Below are 21,968 nucleotides of genomic sequence, written 5' to 3'. Positions count from 1 at the left end.
TTGAGGGAACCTAGGATCCAGCCCACCAGTCAGAATAATTTCCCTCAGTTTAAACAATGTGCTAATTAATTGATAAAGGAAATTAAGTTATTTGAAAAATAGTACTGTGGTGGTTCTGCTATTGAAGAAACCATATTTGTGGCCTTAGATCTCCTAGTGAGAAACCTAAAAATCAGACTAGCATTTAGGATCATCATCCTATTTGGTAATTTTTTCAACTCCAGGAAACAACCCAGAACCTTGAACAGAAAATATTTCACTTTTTAAAACTGATATTTTAAACTTTGATACATGGGAAAGTATGCACTCTAAGCAGAAATATTTGAAACTTGTACATTAATTCCAGAGCTCTGGAATTTATGCAGCTCAATCCTAAACTTATTTACTTGGAAGTAAGCACCATTAGGTTAAATAAACTTTTTCCTTGATAGTGTGCAAAGATTGCAGCCATAGTCATTTTTCTTACCTTCTAGATGGTCATGTGTAACCAGTCCAAGAGACACCATGAAGGCAAGTTTCTGTATCAGAAAAGAAGAAGAAAACAATTCAATCAAATTAAGAGAGGAACTAAACTTCTTTTAAGGTGAAATAGTAGCTTTAAAAAAGTGATACAATTTTCACTGAGCAATTCTTCAAAAACATGCATCACCTGTATATCTCAAATGGCACTTCATAAAATGAAGCAAATAACAGCACTATGTATCTTTATACAACTTGCATATCCCTTAGTTCAAAGAGGAGGGTTGGCAAGCTCATCTCTGTGGATCTATGAGACTGAAGGCAGCTCCACACTTTACACAGAAATCTTTATGCAGCAGGTACACTAGTTTTTTCTACAGCAACCTCATAAAGGCTGGACGACATAGATGCATATAGGTGATTCCTAAAGTCTGACTAGGCCAGGGCTCCCAGAAGCATGGACTTGTTAGTTAAAAGACACAAGTGCAGACACAAGTGTTGCTGCAGAGAAACACCAATTTAAAACCAACTGCACCTGTAACTGCTGAATTACAATACATCAAGCACAATGCTATCACTTGTGGACTGACCTAAGACGAAATATTTGTTAGCATACTGAGTAAGTTAATTAGCATAACTATGCTAGGATGTCTGTATTACCAACAACTGCTTTGTGAATTACCACTGCTAATTAGATACACTGTCTGTACTTCTCTGCATTTCAGCTTCCTCTGACCACTATTTACAAATAGCCCCCAACTCTGCACCTAACAGTTCAGCTGCACCCTAGGCCTTTGCTGTCCATTCAAAACTAATTTGAAAAATTAAAAAAAATCCCTGTATAAACCTGCATGTGTATCAGATATATCGTAAAAATCTCATGATTTTATGGTTTATCATTTTGTAAATTGCTTTGAGGTTTGTTTGTTTGTTTTTACAATCAAGCAATGTATAAATGAATAAAATAATAAATAACATTATACTTTATGAAAATGAAAACAGAACATAGTGTGATTTGAATTATGAATTATCTAACTGGAATTATCTAACTGGAGATTACTCAAAACCTGAAAACGTGGAAACCTTCCAGCACAAACAGGGATTTCTGAACTGTCCAGATGATTGCTGCATAAGCTGTTTGCTCAGAACATCACAGCTGTATGTATCTATTTTAAAGAGACATCCAAGTTATGCTATTCTTAGACTGCTATAAAAAGTTTTAGGGCATGAGAACCGTGAGATTCAAAAAGCAGTAGCTCACTTTCATCTCATCTCGCACAACTGTTCAGGTCAAGTATTTGCAGTCTATGATTTCTTAACTCCATGAACCATGTTTTAGAATTCAAGAGACTAGACCTGTGTGACAATGTTTGGCCTCATTCCCTTTCTCTGTATATGAATCACATGGACTGCAAAAGGACATCCACAGTGGAGCAAAAAAGTATTTCAGATTCTGACAATACTAAGTAAATTAGTAAAAAGTGAACTCTCTTGGCTCGTTTAATATCTTCTCCCTGTGCAGAGAGGGAAACCAAGATCTCCCCCTTAAAAAAATAAATCAGAATTTTGATGGTAGAATATTGTCTAAATGGGCCCCAAGGGAGATTCACTAGTTCCAGTTGATTTTGTGTGTTGCTCAAGCTGCCAGAATCCAGGTTTCTTAACTTGCACTTTCTGAAAGATTTGCAGGGTGATAGCTATGTTAGCCTCTTGCAACAAAAAGAAAAAGAAAAGAAAAGAAAGAATTGTGGCACATTGAAGACTCACAAATCTATTATGGTAGAAGCTTCTGTGGACTACAGTCCATTTCATCAGAAGTATTTTTCTGAGTTGCAGGTATTCATAGAAAACAAGCTGTCTGAAATGCTATTATAACTCCACTCACCCAAGGAAAGAATAAACTCACCCAATCTCTCTTTTCTAACAGCTGGGGGAACCTTCACACACTCACTTAAATGTGTCATTGTTCCACAGAAAACAAAATAAATCCACAGGCATTTATGTTATTTATAATGTGTTATTTTCAAACTTACATGATGCAAATTTTCAGGAGCTTGATTAAACAAAAATCCTATTTGTTGAAATGGATGGTTACCAGAGAGCTGTAGCTTTATTGTTAAATTTGTATAGGTATTAAAACATGTACCAGTCCAATAGATCTACTATGTGAATATAATTTGGGTCTTATTATTTGTTATACAAACCATAATTATGAGATTTTTCACAGGGTGTATGTTCATCTTTGGTGTTTCATAACAGGAAAGGTTATGAAGGGGCAACATCATGAAAGGCCTGGGAAGGGAGGGCTGGAGACACTTGGAGCACCTTCAAGCCGAGGTGTCAGGGCACGCTCAGCTTTCAGGAAAGGTGTGTGTGTGTGTGTGTGTGTGTGTGTGTGTGTGTGTAGGATGAGTGTATTGGGCATCCTTGCACAAAATCTCTTGGGACATCCTTAAGCCCCCATGCTACCTTTGCAAAGGGGAGGGGCAGTCAAGGCACCAGCGAATACAACTTTTCCTTAGCCAAACAAGGCCAACCGAAACATGTTTAAAATGTGCCTGTGGGAATGGAGAAGTTGCCGTGCGTGATGCAATCTGAACACTCAAAAGAGCTAAGGGCAATTTGGGATTTCTATGTATATAGCACAGTAGAGCGAGCTGGAAAAGCCACTCTTCAAGCCTTACCTTAGACAAGAACTTAAAGCAAGGCTAGATTCTTTCAGCCTCCTTTCTGGAATATGGGGCCTCCATTACAGGGTTATTGCAAAAATTACTAAGAAAACATGAAGCACTTTGAACACCCTTAGGTGCTACATACAAGCATCATTATCATAAAGTCAGGAGCTTTTGCATTCTTTCTTCCAGCCCTGAAAATATTTGGTGAACAGGAATTTGTGGCTAGATATAGCATTCCTCAGACATATAGACCTCTTCATTGCAGCAATAACACTGTGAAGAATGTGAATCTCTTTTAAGAGGAAAAGCGGCATTAAAATGTAGATGAAAATAAGCATTTCTAAAGACAGATTTTTTTAAAAAAAATCTGCCCAACCCCACAAAAGGATATTGTAGATATTTGTACTAGTACCTGTGGGTTTTCTTCTCGTTTTGGTTTGGGTGGTGCAGGAGGAGCAACTGTATGAATCTCTGTTGGCTTCTCCTCTGTTTCCGCTTGGGGCTTGATAGTCTGAAAGGGAATCAACAGCAAGTGAACACGGGTTTCTTAAATTCCTAAACAAACAAAAACAGCGGCCAGTGTTTTTCTTTACCAAAACGAAGAAACGGATGGAAAGGAATCCGAACAATACACTATTTTCCCCAAGAGCTCCTTTAAAAAGTGTGGTACATTTTAAGTAGTGAAAACACAATCCCAAATAAAAATTACTATTTAGAACATCAAGGGTACAACTGCAACACTTAAGTAGCCCAATTCAGCAACTAGATCATGTAATAATAATAACTTTGCATCCATGCTGTGGATAAGAGGGGCTATGTATAAGAGAGACCTGGTAAGCAGAACGTTTTGTGAAATAACATTCCATGAAAAGCTTGTCCAGACAATAATCTGTCTGAGAGATGCACCTTGCATCTCTCTCATTCATTATTCACTATAACAAGAATTTGCCTGAAGATAAGTTCTCCAGAATTCCCAAGTGCTGGGTTTTCCTGAAACTCATTCGCTTAGTGATGTCATAATCCCCAGCATATTGCATCATAAGTGCCTGCCCAATGATTCCCACTTTATGACATAGCTGTGATGTCACAAAATTAGATCCATCTGTTCTAAGATGACAAATATGTTTTCAATGTGTTCACTCAGAAATGAGAAACATGAAGAAATAACTTGAACCATATTGTTTGAAATTGTGAATTATTTTGAATTACTTCTCGGTCCCATTTACTAGACTGTGTGATCCCACTTGCTTGTTTGGATGAACCACAACTAACACTATAACTGCAGTTGTGCTGGAAGAGCAGAGGGGGTAACTCAAGAACCTAACACTAAACTATGGTTTGTGGCTTGCGCAAACTAGACCAATGGTTTGACAAGTGAGGATGAAACCTTGTTTCTTAATTGTTTTATTTGAAATGACGGTGGCCAATTTGGACATCTCACTTAGAAAATAAAAGAAGGAGGGTATACCTTTTATTATAAATAAATACGTGTGTGTGTGTGTGTGTGTGTGTGTGTGTGTTCCTAAGACTGGTAAGTGGAAAAGAGAGGTCTGGCTCTGTTCACACTTGAGAAAACTTTCTGCCTATTTATGACAAGAAAAGCCATGACCAGACTGGAAGCAGCCTTCCTCAGTACATAAGGGTTGAAAGGCAGTTTCTCTGCACTGGTACTATGCATAGGATTTTCGTCCACATTTAAGCACTAGGGTTTTTGCTGAAGGTCCTTGCTTCTATGGAACCTAGAGTTGTGGCCAGTCTTGGCACATTGCCACCTGTTGCAGGGCCATATCACCTTGCATCTGCTTCAGAGTGTTTTGTAGAGAGGACGATAATGTAAGTTTTTTGGGGGAAAGGTGGCACACTTCTGTCTATTTAAAAAATAACTGCTCATGGCAAATTTGTCAAGCTTAAAAGACTGAAACCAAGCAAGCTTTTGAGAAGACAGATCAGTAGACTCAAAGGTCAGTTTAAAGTGCATTTGCACAAAAAGGCCTACATCTGATAGATGGAATTAGAGGAAATTCTCAAATGTCCAGCATTACAAACTACTTACAAAAGGTTAGCTGAAACTGATGGTAATTAAGTCATCTGCATGTCTGCTTCATCATAAATGTCAGCAAGATTATGGATAAATATTATTTGATGGTTAATGTTTTATGCTGAAGCAGCAGAAAAAGCAGAAAACGAGTAAATTTTAATTATTCTGATGTACTATATATAAAATCACAAATTAACTGCTCACTCATTATGAATTATTGTTACATTCCCAATCCCTGTCTGAGGAACAAGGTATTATCAACCATCTCTATTCACACATTGTATCTCACGATTGGCATGAGACAGAGAACAGTGCTGTGACTTGCTGGCCTGTCCACCCGCATCCTCTCCTGCCAACCCTGCCCCATCTATACATTGCAAGAAACCTCAGAACAGGAGAGCCTACCCTATATGTGTATCCGCCCCCTGTGATATAGAATCCAGTGAAATCAGGATTATAAATTTGGGATGGAGGAAAATTTCACTTGGCCTGCATTTTTAAATAGATTGAAACATAATTATACTTTGGATTTTGCACTTCTCCAAATTTTGCAATATAGTTCTTGGCTCTAAAAAAGTATCAAAATGCATTAAAAATTGGGAATTTGCTTTAGGATAAAATAGGCTTTCCAAACGCCAGTTTGGAAAATACACAACTAAATACATATTTTGATATTAAAATACATATTTATGTATTTAAATGCAGAGTTTTGGACAGTCTTTTAAAAACTGCTCAGCTTAATATGGAAGCAGGATGGAATGCACTTATGAGCACACACAGGAAATGGACACAGGCTGGAAATGGACTGATTCACCCATCCCTATTCCAAATTGTGCAGGAAGCCTGCCCAGGTTTCTCCAACATATGGAGAGTCTAAGTGGTGGTGGAAGGGCTAGTGGGCACAGCCCTGCTCTCGGTCACACAAGATTCCCAACCACAGGAGAGGCAATGAGAGGACAGGTCTTATGTTAGGGTTAATTGCATTTGTATCTCCATTAATTCTATTGACTTTAGGAGAAGGAAACAATTCACAGTTTAAACTACTAATGCATTTCTCCATCTGTACCTGTTTCTCAACATTTGGTTTGCTGATTTGTAGAGTCTGAGGTCCAGCAAGCCTGGTACCTGGGGCTGCTATAACAATGCTGGTGAGTTGTGCCATTGGAAAAGTTTTGGCTATGGTTGCTGTTTGCCCATTCACTACACGGACTGGGTGTATGGAATTCTGAGAGGAAGGTAAGGAGGTGGGTGTGAATTTTGTTGTCAGCATCACAGGCCTCTGAATAAGCTGAGGAGCAGCGAGCATAGGAGGAGGTGGGGCAGGGGCGATAGGAATGTTGTTCTGGGCAACAGGTTTAGGTCGAACCTACATAAGAGAGAAAAAAACCTGTATCAGACCACATGCATAGATAAGATATAGTAATTAACACATAACTTATGGCTGTGCCAACAAATATGACTCAGATTACAATAGTGTTTGTATTATAGTGCTACACATCTGCACTGGAAAGAACTACAGTAGGCCCAAAACTTACACAATTGCAGCCTTGCATACTTTGCCAAAAAATAAATAGAAAGCAGTGGGAGACTGGAAAAAACCCTCAGGAGGGGCCACGCAATCTCTCACAAAAGCCTCCAGAGCCCTCATGTGACCTTCCAAAGCCTGGAAAACAAGGCTCTTTTAGCACCCAGTTTTCCTGCCATGGAAAGAGTTTTTAAGCCCTCTGCCTTACTTATAGGACTCTCAGAAGGTTGCATGAGGGTCCAGGAAGGCTCTGCAAGGCTCCCAAGATCTTGCCCGCTCAGTGTGCCAATATCAAGATGGGTAGGAATTATTTGCAGAGGAAGGCAGTTCCAGGTTGGGTGTGTGGTTTCCTGACTTTGAATGATTTTGTCTTTGCATGGAGACTCCTGGAATGTAACCCTCACATACATTTCAGGCCTACCACACTTTTAAAACCACCCCAAATCTTGTTTAATTCCAGCTATGACTGTTGCACTGTATTTGCCTTCCACAGCCTACTGTCCTCCAGAGGTTTTGAACTACGATTTTCATTCTCCTTCACAATATCCCATTGTGATTGTGGCTGAAGGGAATTGTGGTCCAAAACACTTGAAAGTTGCCAGGCTAGTGATGGCTGCACTATGCATTAACTGCTAGTGCGCAGATGTTAACCACACATTCTTGTACATTTCTACAATACTGCCATCATTTTGTATGTTACATTTTGTTTGTTCATTTTGTATCTTCACATATTCAATGTTAATCATACTTTAAAAGGATATACTGGTTCTGGAAGCACAGGTCTGGAAGCACAACTTGCAATGCTATACTATTCTCAAGGAATACTGAGTGTTGAGGGGAGTCTAAGCAGGTTATCAAATACAATTGCATTACCAAAATATCTTTGGATAGATCTGGGGGAATTCAAAGGTCTGTTAATTTGAAGTATTTCTAAAATCTAGGGTGTCTAAATTGGATACAAATGGCTATGCATTCTAATTTATTATTAGATCAACTATGTTGGCAAGAGTAGCTAGTTTCTGAATTACACAGCCCTCTCCTCCAATCAGGGATTACATTTTTGAGCCCATCTAACTTTCTTTGGGTTAAATGCAGGTGACTAGAGCATTGGATGGGCATATCTATAGTGCAGCAGTTAATATTTTCACACTTTCCTCTCTTTCATAACTGGGTAATGATTGTTGACATTACAACTAGGAATTTGAATAACAACTACATTAAAAATCAACAATGTGGGTAGGAGAAGAGATGTAGCTTCAATGAGATACAGATGGCATCCTCTGAGAGAGAGCAACTATATTAATTCTAGTAATTTAAAATACTGCAAACAATCTATTACATAATGCCTTCATCTTTGGGTAAAAGATCAGATTTTTTTCAAAAAGGTTGCAGCTCAAGTTATTTCTAGATAAAATCTGCTCCTCTTTGGAAGAAAGGAGCAGGAAGCTAGAAACTACATTAATTAGATTACAGTTACGTTTTGCTTAGCAAAAAGGCTAAGGATTCACATTAAATAGGGTCTCTTTAATCAAAGAAACTATGAAAAATATTCAGGTTATTAATATAAAGGTTATTAACAAGAAAGGCATTTCTTCATCATCTCGTCTTAATTCAGTTCTTACAGAACTAGTGCAAGGTAGAGAGCTGACAGGGAAACAAAAATATGATAGCAAAGCTGGAGATTTAATCTGGAAAGCATATTAGTTAGTGTTCAATTATTACCAAGTATACGAAACATCTGGTGTTGTACTTCTTCCAATCAAAGTCACACTTTTAGGACAAACTCCCCACTCCTACCCCTTTCCCTGTTTTGGACAAACTCACCTGTGGAAGAAAATTTGGACGAGGTGTGAGTCTGGGAGGAGGGATGAACTGTGGCACTTTGATGGGCTGAGGAGGTGTAGCTTGAACCTGCTAACAATAAGAGTGGGGCGTGTGGGAAGGCAGACAAATTTAAGCAAAGGGAATAGGTGTGATAAGCAACTTCAAAGCTATTCAGGCACAGCCTACCTTTCTCACAGTAAATAGATTCTTGCTCTTCAAGCCATTCTGAAATAAAATGGCATTTCATGGGCACAATAAAGCTAAGTATCCTTTTGTTTCACCAGCATGTAAAACCCAAGAACTCTACTATTTTTAAAAATATGCCCTCATCCTTGACATTTCTGAATTCTCCTCTTTGTTTTACGAGTCAATGCGCTACAAATAACCACAAAGAATAATCAGGTTTGGCTGCCCATTCAAATGGAGCTGCACATGATGCTTAATTGTGCTAAGGCTTCATAACTTGGGGGGATGGTTTGAAATATTTGATAAGAGGGCATAAACAATAATATTCAAAAATGCTGGAAGGATAAGTGTTAGATACTAGATAAATAATTTAGTACATTAGGACTCTGGTTCTCTCTTAAATGTGTAGAACACTGTTTTCATATACAGTAATTTGCTTTGGGAATGAAATACTTTAGGGTATAAATGGATTTCATTACAGCTGCAGCTCTGGATCAATTCTTATTTAAACAGCAAAACTCCGTTTAAATGCCTGGCCTCCCTCACAAGGATATATTTTCCACTCAAGTTACTTTTTACATTTCTGCGGGCTTCAACTGCTTAGTACTTTGTGAAACTGATTATCAGAGTTACTAGTTAGTCACAAAAGCGCCCCTGAGAAAGACAGGTTCGCACGTTGAGGAAGATGCTGGCTAGATCCCATCATGCAGGATGATGTGTTTGTGGATCCAGCAGCAGCAAAAAATAGTCAATGTTGGTGAGCCTCATTAAAATAATTTTAATATAAGCAGTGAAGGGAACATACATTTAAAGCCATAACCTACATAAGGTAAGTCCATGCATGGGCCTTTATTGGCAAGCAGATGTAAAAAGTTGGAGTGAAGGTGCGTTGTCAATTATCTTTCAGCACACCAAGGAAAAATATGATATGATAGTAATCATTTGTTAAAGTAGTAAATTATTTTAAAAGTTGAAACCCATTAGAGCAAAAGTATTTTCTCACATTAAACAAAGTTTCTCAATACCTGTATATGCCCCAAAGGGTATGCATCTCTGTTTCAACAAGGGAATTTTTTAAAAAATGGCTCACGTCCTTAGAACATTAGGCAACAAAGACCACTTACCAATGTGACTGTATTTTTTGCCACTATTTGAACTGCCTCTGTTCCTGGACCAGTGACTTTATTTGTTGTCTGGAGGTTGACTGGCGTGTTCTGTGCATCAGTGCTAAGGACAGTTTTCTGGTTGCTATTGATGGCAGTCACCATGGCAATTGTAGGTCTTGGACCCACAACAGAGGCAGGCATGGTTGCTGTTGCTGCTTTCAGGACAAGAGGTAGTGTCTTAGTGGTGATCATAGAAGCTGTAGTTACCGTCTTCTAAGAGAAACAAAAACCAAAAAAGACTTTGGAACCTATTCATCGCAAACTGGACAGTTTGCTCTAGAAATTCACAAGTGAGAAAGCAGAAGCTGAAATGCAAGGGAAATGCAACTGGGAAGATTTAAAACACCGATTTCTTACCTGTCAAAGCTGTATGGAATCAGCCTACTCCTTTATAAATACTTTCAATAAACCTTCCACATATAGACGTGCAACCACACAGGAAACACCACGCCATGGCTTGCTTAATGCATTGGTGAACTGTGTGTGAAATCAATCTAGTCTTGATAGTATATGCTTTGGCGCATATAATGTCCCCATGTCTCTTGTCAATTCCATGTCCCCCAAACATTAGTGTACCTATACGATGCCATAAGGTAAAGGTAAAGGTACCCCTGCCCGTACGGGCCAGTCTTGACAGACTCTGGGGTTGTGCGCCCATCTCACTTAAGAGGCCAGGGGCCAGCGCTGTCCGGAGACACTTCCGGGTCACGTGGCCAGCGTGACATCGCTGCTCTGGCGAGCCAGAGCTGCACACGGAAACGCCGTTTACCTTCCCGCTGGTAAGCGGTCCCTATTTATCTACTTGCACCCGAAGGTGCTTTCAAACTGCTAGGTTGGCAGGCGCTGGGACCGAGCAGCGGGAGCGCACCCCGCCGCAGGGATTCGAACCGCCGACCTTTCGATCGGCAAGCCCTAGGCGCTGAGGCTTTAACCCACAGCGCCACCTGCGTCCCTTATACGATGCCATAGGCAGTGTCAAATGGGATTTGTTTTGAACCAGTGTTTGTAGGCTGTGGTCAAATGGATAAGAGTTAACAGGCTAATACTGAATCCAGGTAGATGGACATTTGGTTGCTAGGGAATTTAGGAGAATTAGCCTAGAAATGTCCTTGACAGAGTGTTGAACTAACTGTTCAGTAGCAGTCAGGAGTCTGAGAACCTTGGCCACCAACAGTTGTAATAGTGGGCACAATGTACTGGGCAAGAGCAGCAGGGTGTGTGTGCTTGTACTCAGCAAACATGGAACCAGGAACACTGAGGTGCAAAGTAGATGCAATGTGTACTTTAGCAGAATTTTCCAAGCATTTGATATTGAATTGAGTTTTTTTGTTTTTGCTGTTGCTCTGTTCCTTTTTCATTATCAGATTTAATTGAATTGGTATTTTATGTAATTTTATATTGTTGAAACACCTTCAATTTCCTGCGATATTTCAAAGCTAAAGTATCAAGGCTAAAATGAGGGGCTTTCAGCATAATCAGTAAAAGCACATCACAACTACATTTTAGCAACACTATTATGACAGTGTTTTCACTAGTTCTTATGATTTACACAACACATTCCACAACTAAAAATAATCAGGTCTGCTAAAATCCCTTATTGAAGAACTTATTGTGGTTGTTGCACAATGTGGAAAATGCTTTGTTTATAATTATTTCAAATGAAAAAGCACATATTTAGCTAGTTTTAAAGAAGACTAATTTGGAAAGCATTGCAAATTTCCGAGTAGACAATTCAGAGATGCATGTGTGTGTAACGTAAGTTATAACTTGGTTTTCTCTATACACATTAAAGGAACGGGTTGCAGATTCAGTGCTTTCTAAGAAAACCCTAATTGGATGCTGGCAAGGAAAGAGTAGAAGCAATTTCAATACAGTGTCGCTAGAGGGCTCTTTAGCATTGAACATAACTTTGTACAAATGCAGAAATGACCTGGAAGTTAATCTCAAAGTGCACAGCACAGAATACAGAGAAGAACATGAGTGTCCCTTTACAGTCAAAACTCTAGATAAAAGCAGACACCAATAATTAAAAAATGACTCACAAGCTACCTGAAAGATATACTTGTTAATGCACACTTTGCTCTCTCACATTTTAAATATTATTTTGCTTCAGTTACTTTAAAAGCACATCAAGTGGAAAAGTCAGATGAGAGTCCGACAATTCTGAATTCCTAGAGCAATATCTGAAGTGGTCCTAGTCAGTAATATATATCGACTTCCAGGTGAACAATTCCCATACAAAGCAGAGCCTTGCGAACTAAAAAGTAAGTATTCCACCAACTGTCCTGCAATTCTCTGTATAGACATGAATTAATGGTAGGATATTCATAGCAGGCCAATCCCGATCTTTCTCCTCTTCTGATGAAAGTGCACCACCCTATGAAGCTTTCTCTCTTCCCAGCTATGATCTAGCAATGCCCATTCCATCATGCTGAATGAAACCAAGGGAGAGAAGGAAAGGAGAGGCAGCAGTTTTTTGCTTGCATTCTGTCCTTGAATTACTTCTATTCCAGTTGGTTTTTATAAGAACTTTGTAACAACATACTAATGACCGAGTTGGCTTTCCACTTCGCCTTCCCACCAATTCCCATTCTCTTTAGTGTCACTTAGTTTAAGTTGTAAGCCCAAGGGCAAAGATTGATCTCTGTAAGCCATTTTGGGGCCCTTTCTTCAGTTGAAGAGTGGGATAAAAGTGTATATATTAATAGCAATGATGCCCTGATATGCTGCCGTCCAAAAGGGCCAACACACTGCCTTACATGAAGTCAGACCACTAGTGCACTTAGCTTAGCATTTGCACTAACTAGCAATGATTTTTCAAGCAATCCAGTTAGTAGTCTCTCCTGATCCTAACTCGGAGATGCCAGAGATTTCCAGGCAGGAGTCTTTCCCAACCCTAACTTGGAAATGCCACAGGTTGACTCTGAAACCTTGTGTATGTAAAGCATCACTGCTACTGAGCTGTGGCTCCCCAGACAAAGTTTCCAAGAACAGAACTAAATGAAATAAATGCCAAAAACAAATGCCTCATGTCAAGCTCCTCCTTTGTAACATCTTGTGCATGTGTCCAGATGTCATCACCCTGTGCACTTCCTTGCTTCTGCTCCATATATTTTGCTGCTGATAGGGAAACACAGTGTCATGGCATGTTACTGATGGGAAAGGGTTTTCTTTAACAAGGGGCCACCATTTTCAGTAAGATTTCCCAGTCTCTAGAGTATAGTCTCTATCATGCTGAGAACAGAAAGAGGAATAGTTGTTCCCTGTTGAGATGAGAGTTTATTCTCCTCTGCCTCATCAGAAGCTAGATTGCCAAATGTCTACCCACAAATAACTTATTTTTTGCTAATTCAAGCAACTAGCTTTCTAAACTATGTGATTCAAGCTTACTTAAATTGCAGCAAATGCCCTCAGCAATTATGGATGCAACTACATTAATCTCTGTTATTGTATTTGTGGGGAGAAGACAGTGGGGGGCAGTTTATGCGGATCCTTTCTATGTATTTCTTTGTTTATAGCCTGTTTGGTTTTATATTATTATTTCTGGTATTCTGTTTCATGCTGCTGAAACATATTGAACTAAGACCTCTGGACACTTGTAGTTCCTTAGTTAACAACTTCTGAAGGCAATCATTTCCACAAAAGGAGAAAACTCAAGACAATTCCACATTATTTTCCATTTCCTTACAGAAAATGCTGCAAGGTGGACTGCATTCTGATCCAGTTCTTAAAGCAAGAGTGTATACTCAGAGCGCTTAGCACAGATTAGCTGTGCCTTAACTGTTAAAGAGAACCTGGTTAACCTGATGTGCAGTGTTGCACATCAATTCATCATGAGGGTCCTAAAAAAAAATAAAAAACTAAAGCATGCAAGATTCATATAATACTGTTACTTCAAAATCCAGCAATTGACTTAGCTTTCTGAGGAAGCAGGGAGTAATCCATGCTTAGACTCAAGTTCATAAAGTGCTCTTGTTTCACTTAAATGCTACTGATAGCTTTGTAGCACAATCTTACACATGTTGATTCAGAATTGAGCCTTACTGAATTCAATATGACTTACTCTCTAGCAAGTGTGCACTGGATTATGATAGGTTAACTCTGATTTTGTGTTCTCTTCTTTATACAGTGATATATTTCATTCTAAGAAAGGAATACATTTTGAAAATTAGTGTAACACCTTCAACCACTTTACCTGTGATCCAAGCAGGTTTGGAGAGGCTGCAGTAGTTTGCTGCTGCTGTAGCTGTAGTGGCTGTGGAGTTTGTATTTTATTTTCTGACTGTGCCAATGGTTGTATTTGAAACTTACTGTCCGGCTGTTCCTGCTTTACCATCAAATTCTTCCGCAGCTGTTCAACCACTCTTTTCTATCATGGAAACAGACACAAAAATACAAGGCATTACATTATTTAACTTGCAAAACACTATATACACTTGTTTTTAATTTATAGTGTATAAATCCATTTACTGTCGGGCTTTCAAAGGATTAATATAGGTGGTCCAAGCCAACTGCATCGGCACTGTCCCTTATGTGTGATACAGTAGCTGTTACAATGAAAGTGTAACTGACAGGCAGCAGTGGCAGAATAGACATGTACTTCAAACAAGATGTAATTTAGCAATTAACTATGGCACTACAGTTGCACATATCTGTAGGATCATCGAGTTCTCTCAACCTATTGGGTGCTACTTAATGAACTCCTCAGTATGCATTCCGAGTATTCAAGAGGGATCCTAAAAGTATGAAACAAAAAAAAAATTCCTTCCAGTAGCACCTTAAAGACCAACTAAGTTAGTTCTTGGTATGAGCTTTCGTGTGCATGCACACTTGTGTGCATGCACACGAAAGCTCATACCAAGAACTAACTTAGTTGGTCTTTAAGGTGCTACTGGAAGGAATTTTGTTTTGTTTTGACTATGGCAGACCAACACGGCTACCTATCTGTACCTAAAAGTATGGTCATGTTTCAGATCAAGGAAATAAATGAAAAAAATATACTGGTTCATTAGGCCAAAGTGCTACCAGTTACTTTCCCCCACTTACAGAAGGCGTCTCAAGATGGATTAACAAATATTGGCAACTTTAAAAACTCTTTTAAAAAAATTAAACACTGCACACATCCATTAGAGAACTCATTTCCCCCCCCAAATGGCTGAATGCAGAAACCATCAAATATGATAAGCAATAATAATACAGCCCTCAAACCAGAAGTTACGTGCACTTAAATTGAAATCCCTCCATGCACTATTGTTCCTACACAGTTCATCCTAGAATCTGTGGTACAGCCAGGGCATTCACAGTTCAAGCAACCTGCCTGGTTTTCAATCCTGCACAAACCTATCAGGCTAATTTCATGCAGGCAGTAAGGAGGGGGAAATGAGAGATAGGGTGGAGAAAGGAATGAGTGTGTCCTACCCACATTTGGCTTCATCCCCACCCACTGCTAGCATGAGGTCCCTGAAAGACTGTATGTAAGAGAATGGAGCACTCTCAAGCAAAAAAATGCTTCCACACTCTTGTCTTAAAAGTAGTCCAGTGTTTCATACAGCAATAACCCTGAACTCTTAAGAGTACCCAAGTCCCTACAAATTTTAACTCCGTATGTTTTCTGCTACAGCAGAATCTGTTTCAGGTTCTTTGGATTTCTCCCCCCCCCCCCCGTATTCCCTTTGGTGGCCATTGGCCAGCTCTTAAAACTGCTCAGCCATTGCCTACTCAATCCACTCAGACATTGTCTTCTCAGTCCATTCTTTTATCAAGTTCTCCCACCCCACCCCCGCCGCCACCACTTTACAGTGGTGTATATTCCAGACTTCTGTCATCTGTTCTAGAACTCTATGGCTCCTGACCTATCTAGGTGACATTTCTAGGCACTTGGGTCCTTTGAAATGACTGCTTATCTCAGACATGCAAATAAGGTAATTCAGTCACTAGCTAACTTTAGAACCCCACCAACCCACATTTACTTATGCTGACCATTTGTGGCTCAGTGGTGGCCTGAAAGTATGTTATTTTCCTTGCCCGGCTACCTATGGGTGATTCTTATCAGGTGCTGCAACCTCCCACAGTTGGTCTTTGCCCCCCAAAGGCGCACTCCTCCATTGTCTCCCAAGACAGGTGGATGTCAGTGCCTTGTCTGGCTACCTATACGTGATTCTTATCAGGCAACCAAGCAAGTGGCTATTTAAAAGACTGGTTTGTAGTTTATCAAACCACGTTGCACTATCTGAATTTATTAGACTACTTTACCTGAAAACTTACACATGAAAATGAAATATAGGCAGCTGACATCAAGCAAAGAAATCTGCTCCATATCTGAGTTTATATGTGCATTCAACCATTGATCAGTCATTTAAGGTTGCTTTCTGAAACATCAAGTCTGTTATCAAGCTATTTAAAATGCTATGTCAGCAAGCAGAGACAGGAACAAAAGGAACATTTCCAGAAAGCAGAGAAATGTAGAGGAAGTAATAGAACAGAAACCAGTTACACCTGCCAAACAATGACTCCACCTATTAACATCACAGAGACTACATTACTGTGTCGAACAAGATCAGACAGCCTCTTTTTTATTTTCTATAGCTATATTTATGAAGTTCGGGGATAAGGGTGATTTTCTACCAGTTCCCTAGTTCAAGGAAGCCAGCAGCAGAGAACTAGCATTCATTTGCTCCGTGTCCTTTATCACAAAACAAAAACAGCAGGGAAAGAAGGGGAAGCTAAGCTCGCATAACTCATGCGCCAAGCTGCAATCATAAGTGAGAACCAATCGGAACAGGAATTTGGTTGAGTAGGAGTCAAGTGAGTCATATCACATTCACAACTCTTCCTCCCCCAGGCCCTGAAACAAAGCCCAGGAAAGCTGTGGAGGAAAATAGGAATGAAACACCTGAAAACTTTCATTAGTTTTACAGAACTAAAGACTTGCCTACTAGCATGAAGAGCAGACAAAACGAGGGAGAAAAGTTGTTTCTCTGCTCATTTATAAAGAGTGAAAAGTTGTCATGCAGGGACACTTCCTGTCCCCTCCCCTAACTTATTACAAGACAGTTCCTTTGTTCAGTTTAAAGGAGGCATCTTCAACCTTTTCAGACCCAGGACTCACTTTTAACCCAAACATGCATTTGGGGGTCTATTTCTCAATTTTTTACCGTATATTTGCATGGTGGTAGCGCTCCTGTTGTGACTTACCTTGGATCACGCCACACTCCACTACACTGGTGGCCAGTGGCTTAAAGGGACTGCCTGTGTTTTATGTTTTAGAATTGCAAAACTAAACACTAATAAGAAGTGTATGTATTTTATAAGCAAACATGCTTTCTAGGAAATGGTAGCCAGCCAAATACCCTTCAAAGCTTCAAAACAGGGTACCTGATATTCAGAGAAAGAGCCAGAAGGAGCAAGAATGGCTGTGAAATCCCTTCTGTCTGTATGAGTGAGAGAAGGTTGTGTAGTCTGCTTTCTCTTGGGTTTGATCTTTGCATAACATGGGCAAATGCTTTCGAGGAAAATATTATTCAACCTATTTATTTCCTCCATCACACAATGCATATAATATATAACTTAACTCCCTTTCTTGAGGTGCCTGCACTGTGCTTAGGTTACTTCATGCTTCTGATAGTGCCACAGTTGCAGTCTGCATTGTGTTGACCTGTGGTGGTCTGATACCACATACAGGTCGCATTGCTTGCTGGCTGAGGACTTATGAACACATAGAATAGCAGCAAAACTGAAGTGAACTTAACATTTTATGTGGGCTCCACTCTTTGATGCACCAGACCTTTTCCATTGGCCCATTGTGCCATGTTGGCTTGTTATGACTGGTGTACCTGTGTGGAAGCACCAGCTGCTACTCATGGACTACGGCCATCATTACATTGGAGCCCAATACCACTAATCCATCTTCAACTGCCATCGTGTCATCAAAGCAGCTAAGCCAATGGCATCCATAGTAAGGTCAAAGTCCAGACCACCTGTGACATGAGACCAGGCTAGGGAATAGAGTGCAATTATGGACAAGTAACACAATTAAGCAGCTTTTATTAAAACATAGGAGATTATACACTTCTGAAGGATACTTTGTTGGCACAAACTGGTTGTGCATTTTGGGGACCATGTGACTGACAATGCTCCTTGAATCAGTAGTAATCATTATGTTCATTTTCTCCACATACACTGTATTGCTTGTACATTCTTTTGCTTCATTTTTACCACACCCTTTTCCTAATTACATGAATATTAGAAAACCTCATGTCCTTGGACATATGTCGTTTGCTTCATTTCATTGTCAAAGCTACCTTAAATCAAGCTAAGAGTACATTTTGTTCAACAACATTCTTGAGGATAAAGCTGCCAGAACTGTATCCGCTTTGTGAACACACTTTCTGCTGTTAAATGTACAGGAGATTCAAGATCAAAATCAACAGCTCCTAGTCTATGCATAATTGCGCACACATGTTTCTAAAGTCTACATATTTTAAATATCTAAAGTCCAGGCAACTCTTTTGAAACACCCCGTAAGCACAAAACAGTATAGATAAGTGCATCTTTTAATTGTTCCTTTGTGTATAAAATTCATTACAAGATGACGCTAACTGCAAAAAAAACTACAGTATAAATATGAAACATATCTGACTGCTAATGGTAAGCAGCAACTGTCCCTTGGCAACCACAACTGAAGACACAGAAATAGCCTGCTGCCCCTCCAGAAGTTGTTGGACTCCCTATCCCATAAACCCCAGCCAGCCTTGGTCAGAGATGATGGCAACTATAGTTCAACACATTTAGAGGGCACAAAGTTGTGGAAGGCTGGCCTAATGTTCCAACCTGAACTGCCCAAATACCAGGTTTATCTATATATAGGCACTCCACAAGCCAGTTATTCATTGCTTCATTTCCATTTGTGAAAGCACTGTGAGCTCAGAAAGCCCACATTTCAAATAAACTTGGAAGTCCAACATTACTTGGGGATATGGGGGTCCTCTCCTGCACAACCAGAAGCAACGCTAACAGCCTTGGCTGGTCGTGGGGGCGTCTGGTATGTCCCACCAAAAATAAAATTTCAAATCTGCCAATTGCAGTCAGTCTGCTGGGTGTGGTTTTGGAGATGGACCTGATGGTGCCCTGGTATATGGGCTCATTGGGGGGGGGGAATTGTTTGAAGGCCCAGATGGGGGCTAACAGGCCATAAAATTTCCCCAGTGGTGGCCTGGTGGGTCTACCCTATTTGATCTGTGTCATGGGGGCTGGGGGCTTTAACACAGGATCAACCCTAATGAGACAATCAGTCAGACCGATTCAGGATACATACCCAGTGCCTAAGCCAAAGCCTACTAGAATCTGCAATCAATAAACTTTAGGCCATTTTTAATCCCAAGATGTTGTCATGTACTTTTTGGTACTCTCACACCACCAGTCCCCAGTGAACCTGGGCTCACTATGCCTGGGCTCGCAAAGAACCAAGTAGCATTGCAATTACAGACTCCTTGTGCAAACAGGAAACAAATACTGGGTAAAAATTTTGTGTCTAATATGAGGCAATATAAAAACAAGAAGGTTTAAGTAGGATAGAATGATGGTTTTCTTTAAGCAGAGAACTAGTTACTTTATTTTCGTGTAATTTCTCATGAATGAACTGAACAAAAAAGAAAATTCTTGGCTTGCTGTATCCTGATTTAGGTCCCGACAGATCTGTAGACTTATGGTCCTGAGATACTCAGTCATGGACTCTCCAACTGATGTGGTACATATCCTGCCTTAAACTTCCATACAAAATCTCTTGAAATCAGCCCCACATGTTCATTTTCTTGAGAGGAAATTGATCTGGCTATTTAACATTATGCTATTTAGCTGATGAGATGGCAATAATACTTATCACCACATAAATGTTTAGTACAGACTTAGCAAAACAAATTGCTTTGCAGTCGTGGTCACTTGAAGTCTCAATTTCAAGAGTGGCCAAAACTTGTACACCAAGTCTCTTTCTGACTCGCATAATAATTACCCAAAACTCCAACCAACTTGACCTACTGCAGAGAGCACCTCCAGGAAGTTGGACAAAAATTAAAACCATCACCCAAGCATAATCTAATAAGGTATCGTCTGAAATACTCTGTCCAGTTATGGTCATCTGCAGGGGTGTAGAAAGGGGGGACTGAGCGGGGCCATTGCCCCAGGCACAGTTTTTTGGGGAGCACACCAAGGTGCCCTGCCCCATCGTGAACTGTTGTGTCCTTCTCAATGCCGCCCAGCGCTGCTTTGGCCCATGGTCTCGCCAGCCCCCATAGTGTGCCATGCTGCCCTGGGCTCTGGCAGGGAATGCTCTGCCACTGTTCATCTGTGTTCGAGAAAGCTGAAGTTAAACTTTTTTTAAAAAAATGTCATGGGCTGAAAGAACCTATCTTATCAGCAGGCTGAAATGATTTGGCTGTTTGTTTTAGGGTGCAAAAGAATTGCCAGATATATGACTAAATCATGATATTCTGCAAAAAACTAATTTGGGTGAGGTGAATTCAGGTTAAGGAAAGCTATCGGTACAAGGACTAATCAACAACTAAATGGAGGCTAAATAGTTGGAGAGATAAAATTCTAGAATAGTTATAAGAATGAAAGAATAAGAATAAAAGAAACTTAGAGTTTAAAAAATACTGGCAGTGTTCTAGGAGTGAATACACACCCCAATGATTCCTCAGCCTTCTAGTATAAGGAATCCCAAATTCAAAAGTGATTTTTTAAATATGAGAATGACTGACTATGTACACACTATCACAAAACAAGTATAATATGAGATAAGCAGAACCTTTTTGGAAGGTGAGGGGAGAGAATGAGAAGAAATTAGAAGAACTACTGTATTTTACAGGAGCTTTCTAAGAATGCCTTTTGTAAAAGGAGGCCCTACAAAATGGAATGAAAACTTTCCTACCAAGTTCACACATATCTCATAATGTGGTCGTCTGACAGCTACACTGTCGTAATTTTAGACAGTTGAACCTCTGCTCTAGGGTTTACACAAGATCAAGTACTTGTCACTCTCAGAGCAGGTATAGTGAGACAGAGTGGGCAAACAGTCCATTTTTCTTTATAATTACACTCCATTAACCTTCTACACGAGAGCTCCCCTGTGCTTTCATACCAAGAACACCAACTGTCCACATCTGATAAGTCTTTATGGAGTCTACAAGACCAGTACGTGTAACAACAAAAACCAAAGCACTTTAATATTTCAGACTTAAGCACAAGCCAAAAAGTTCTTTTACTTAACAATAAAGATATTAATAATTATTATTTATTGTTGTTGTTGCTGCTGCTGCTGCTATCATCATCATCATCATCATTATTATTATTATGCAAGCCCAGCATGAATGTTAGAGTCCCCCACTTCTTCAAATACCATCTGAAGACACCATTTATCTGAAGAAAGCTTATACTCAAAACAAACTTAGTTGGTCTCTAAGGTGCTACTGGACAATTTTTTTATTTTTTTATTTCTTTGGTCTCCTAATGAGAGGCATGGAATTTTTATGGAAAAATGAAACATCCCCCCACCTCATCTGAATTGGTGCTGCCATGAATACCTAAGCGAGCAGAGCTAAGCTGGGTCTAGTCCACCCAGATCTTGATGGCTAGCTCTCCATAAAGCTCAAGCAAATGAAAACAACTACCAAAAATGCAGGTTTTCACAACTGAGAAATTATTCATCATATCAAAATGCACGTTGAGGTGCTCTCCCTTCATTGTGGAATCTTCCCAACTGAAGAGTGTTCAGCAAATCAAGCATGACATTACAGAATAACTGTCCAATGAGAATGTAAAATAAAACTTTTAAAAAATGGTTAGCAAACATTAGATCTATCTGTTTTTCAACACTGATCACATAAATGACAGCCTACTCTTAAAGCTGGGTCTATTAATAATATAGCCTCCTTGGAGTTTTACCTCTGTGTCAAGAATACTATTTTTCCTTATGCTTGTTTATAATGATGAGGTGCTGCTGGTCCCCCCTTACACAAAAATGAAAAACAAAACACAAGAAACACAGAACTGAAGCAATCCATAATATGATCAGAGTTTTTTTAAGCGTTGTACACTCTGGA

The 21,968-nt window shown here is 39.7% G+C and overlaps 1 protein-coding gene across 5 annotated transcripts in view; it reads right to left on the bottom strand.

Annotated features, from left to right (window-relative positions):
- PHF21A (PHD finger protein 21A) overlaps positions 1-21,968 on the bottom strand; it is a 136,975-nt gene that overhangs the window by 19,769 nt on the left and 95,238 nt on the right. For 3 of the 5 annotated variants that reach the window (XM_081906036.1, XM_081906033.1, XM_081906034.1), the window contains exons 6-11: positions 14,069-14,242; positions 9,832-10,086; positions 8,522-8,611; positions 6,239-6,538; positions 3,547-3,645; positions 467-518 (exon numbers count right to left, since the gene is read on the bottom strand). In XM_081906036.1, coding sequence (XP_081762162.1) covers positions 467-518; positions 3,547-3,645; positions 6,239-6,538; positions 8,522-8,611; positions 9,832-10,086; positions 14,069-14,242 — 970 coding nt within the window. The remainder of the gene's footprint in view (positions 1-466; positions 519-3,546; positions 3,646-6,238; positions 6,539-8,521; positions 8,612-9,831; positions 10,087-14,068; positions 14,243-21,968) is intronic. The other 2 variants (XM_081906037.1, XM_081906035.1) reach the window with 1 other exon arrangement.

Source organism: Podarcis melisellensis (genome assembly GCF_964234715.1).
Source record: "Podarcis melisellensis genome assembly, chromosome: 1".
Classification (NCBI taxonomy): Eukaryota; Metazoa; Chordata; class Lepidosauria; order Squamata; family Lacertidae; genus Podarcis; species Podarcis melisellensis.
Note: the sequence above shows the minus strand (reverse complement) of the source record. Positions and strands in the feature narration are given on the sequence as shown.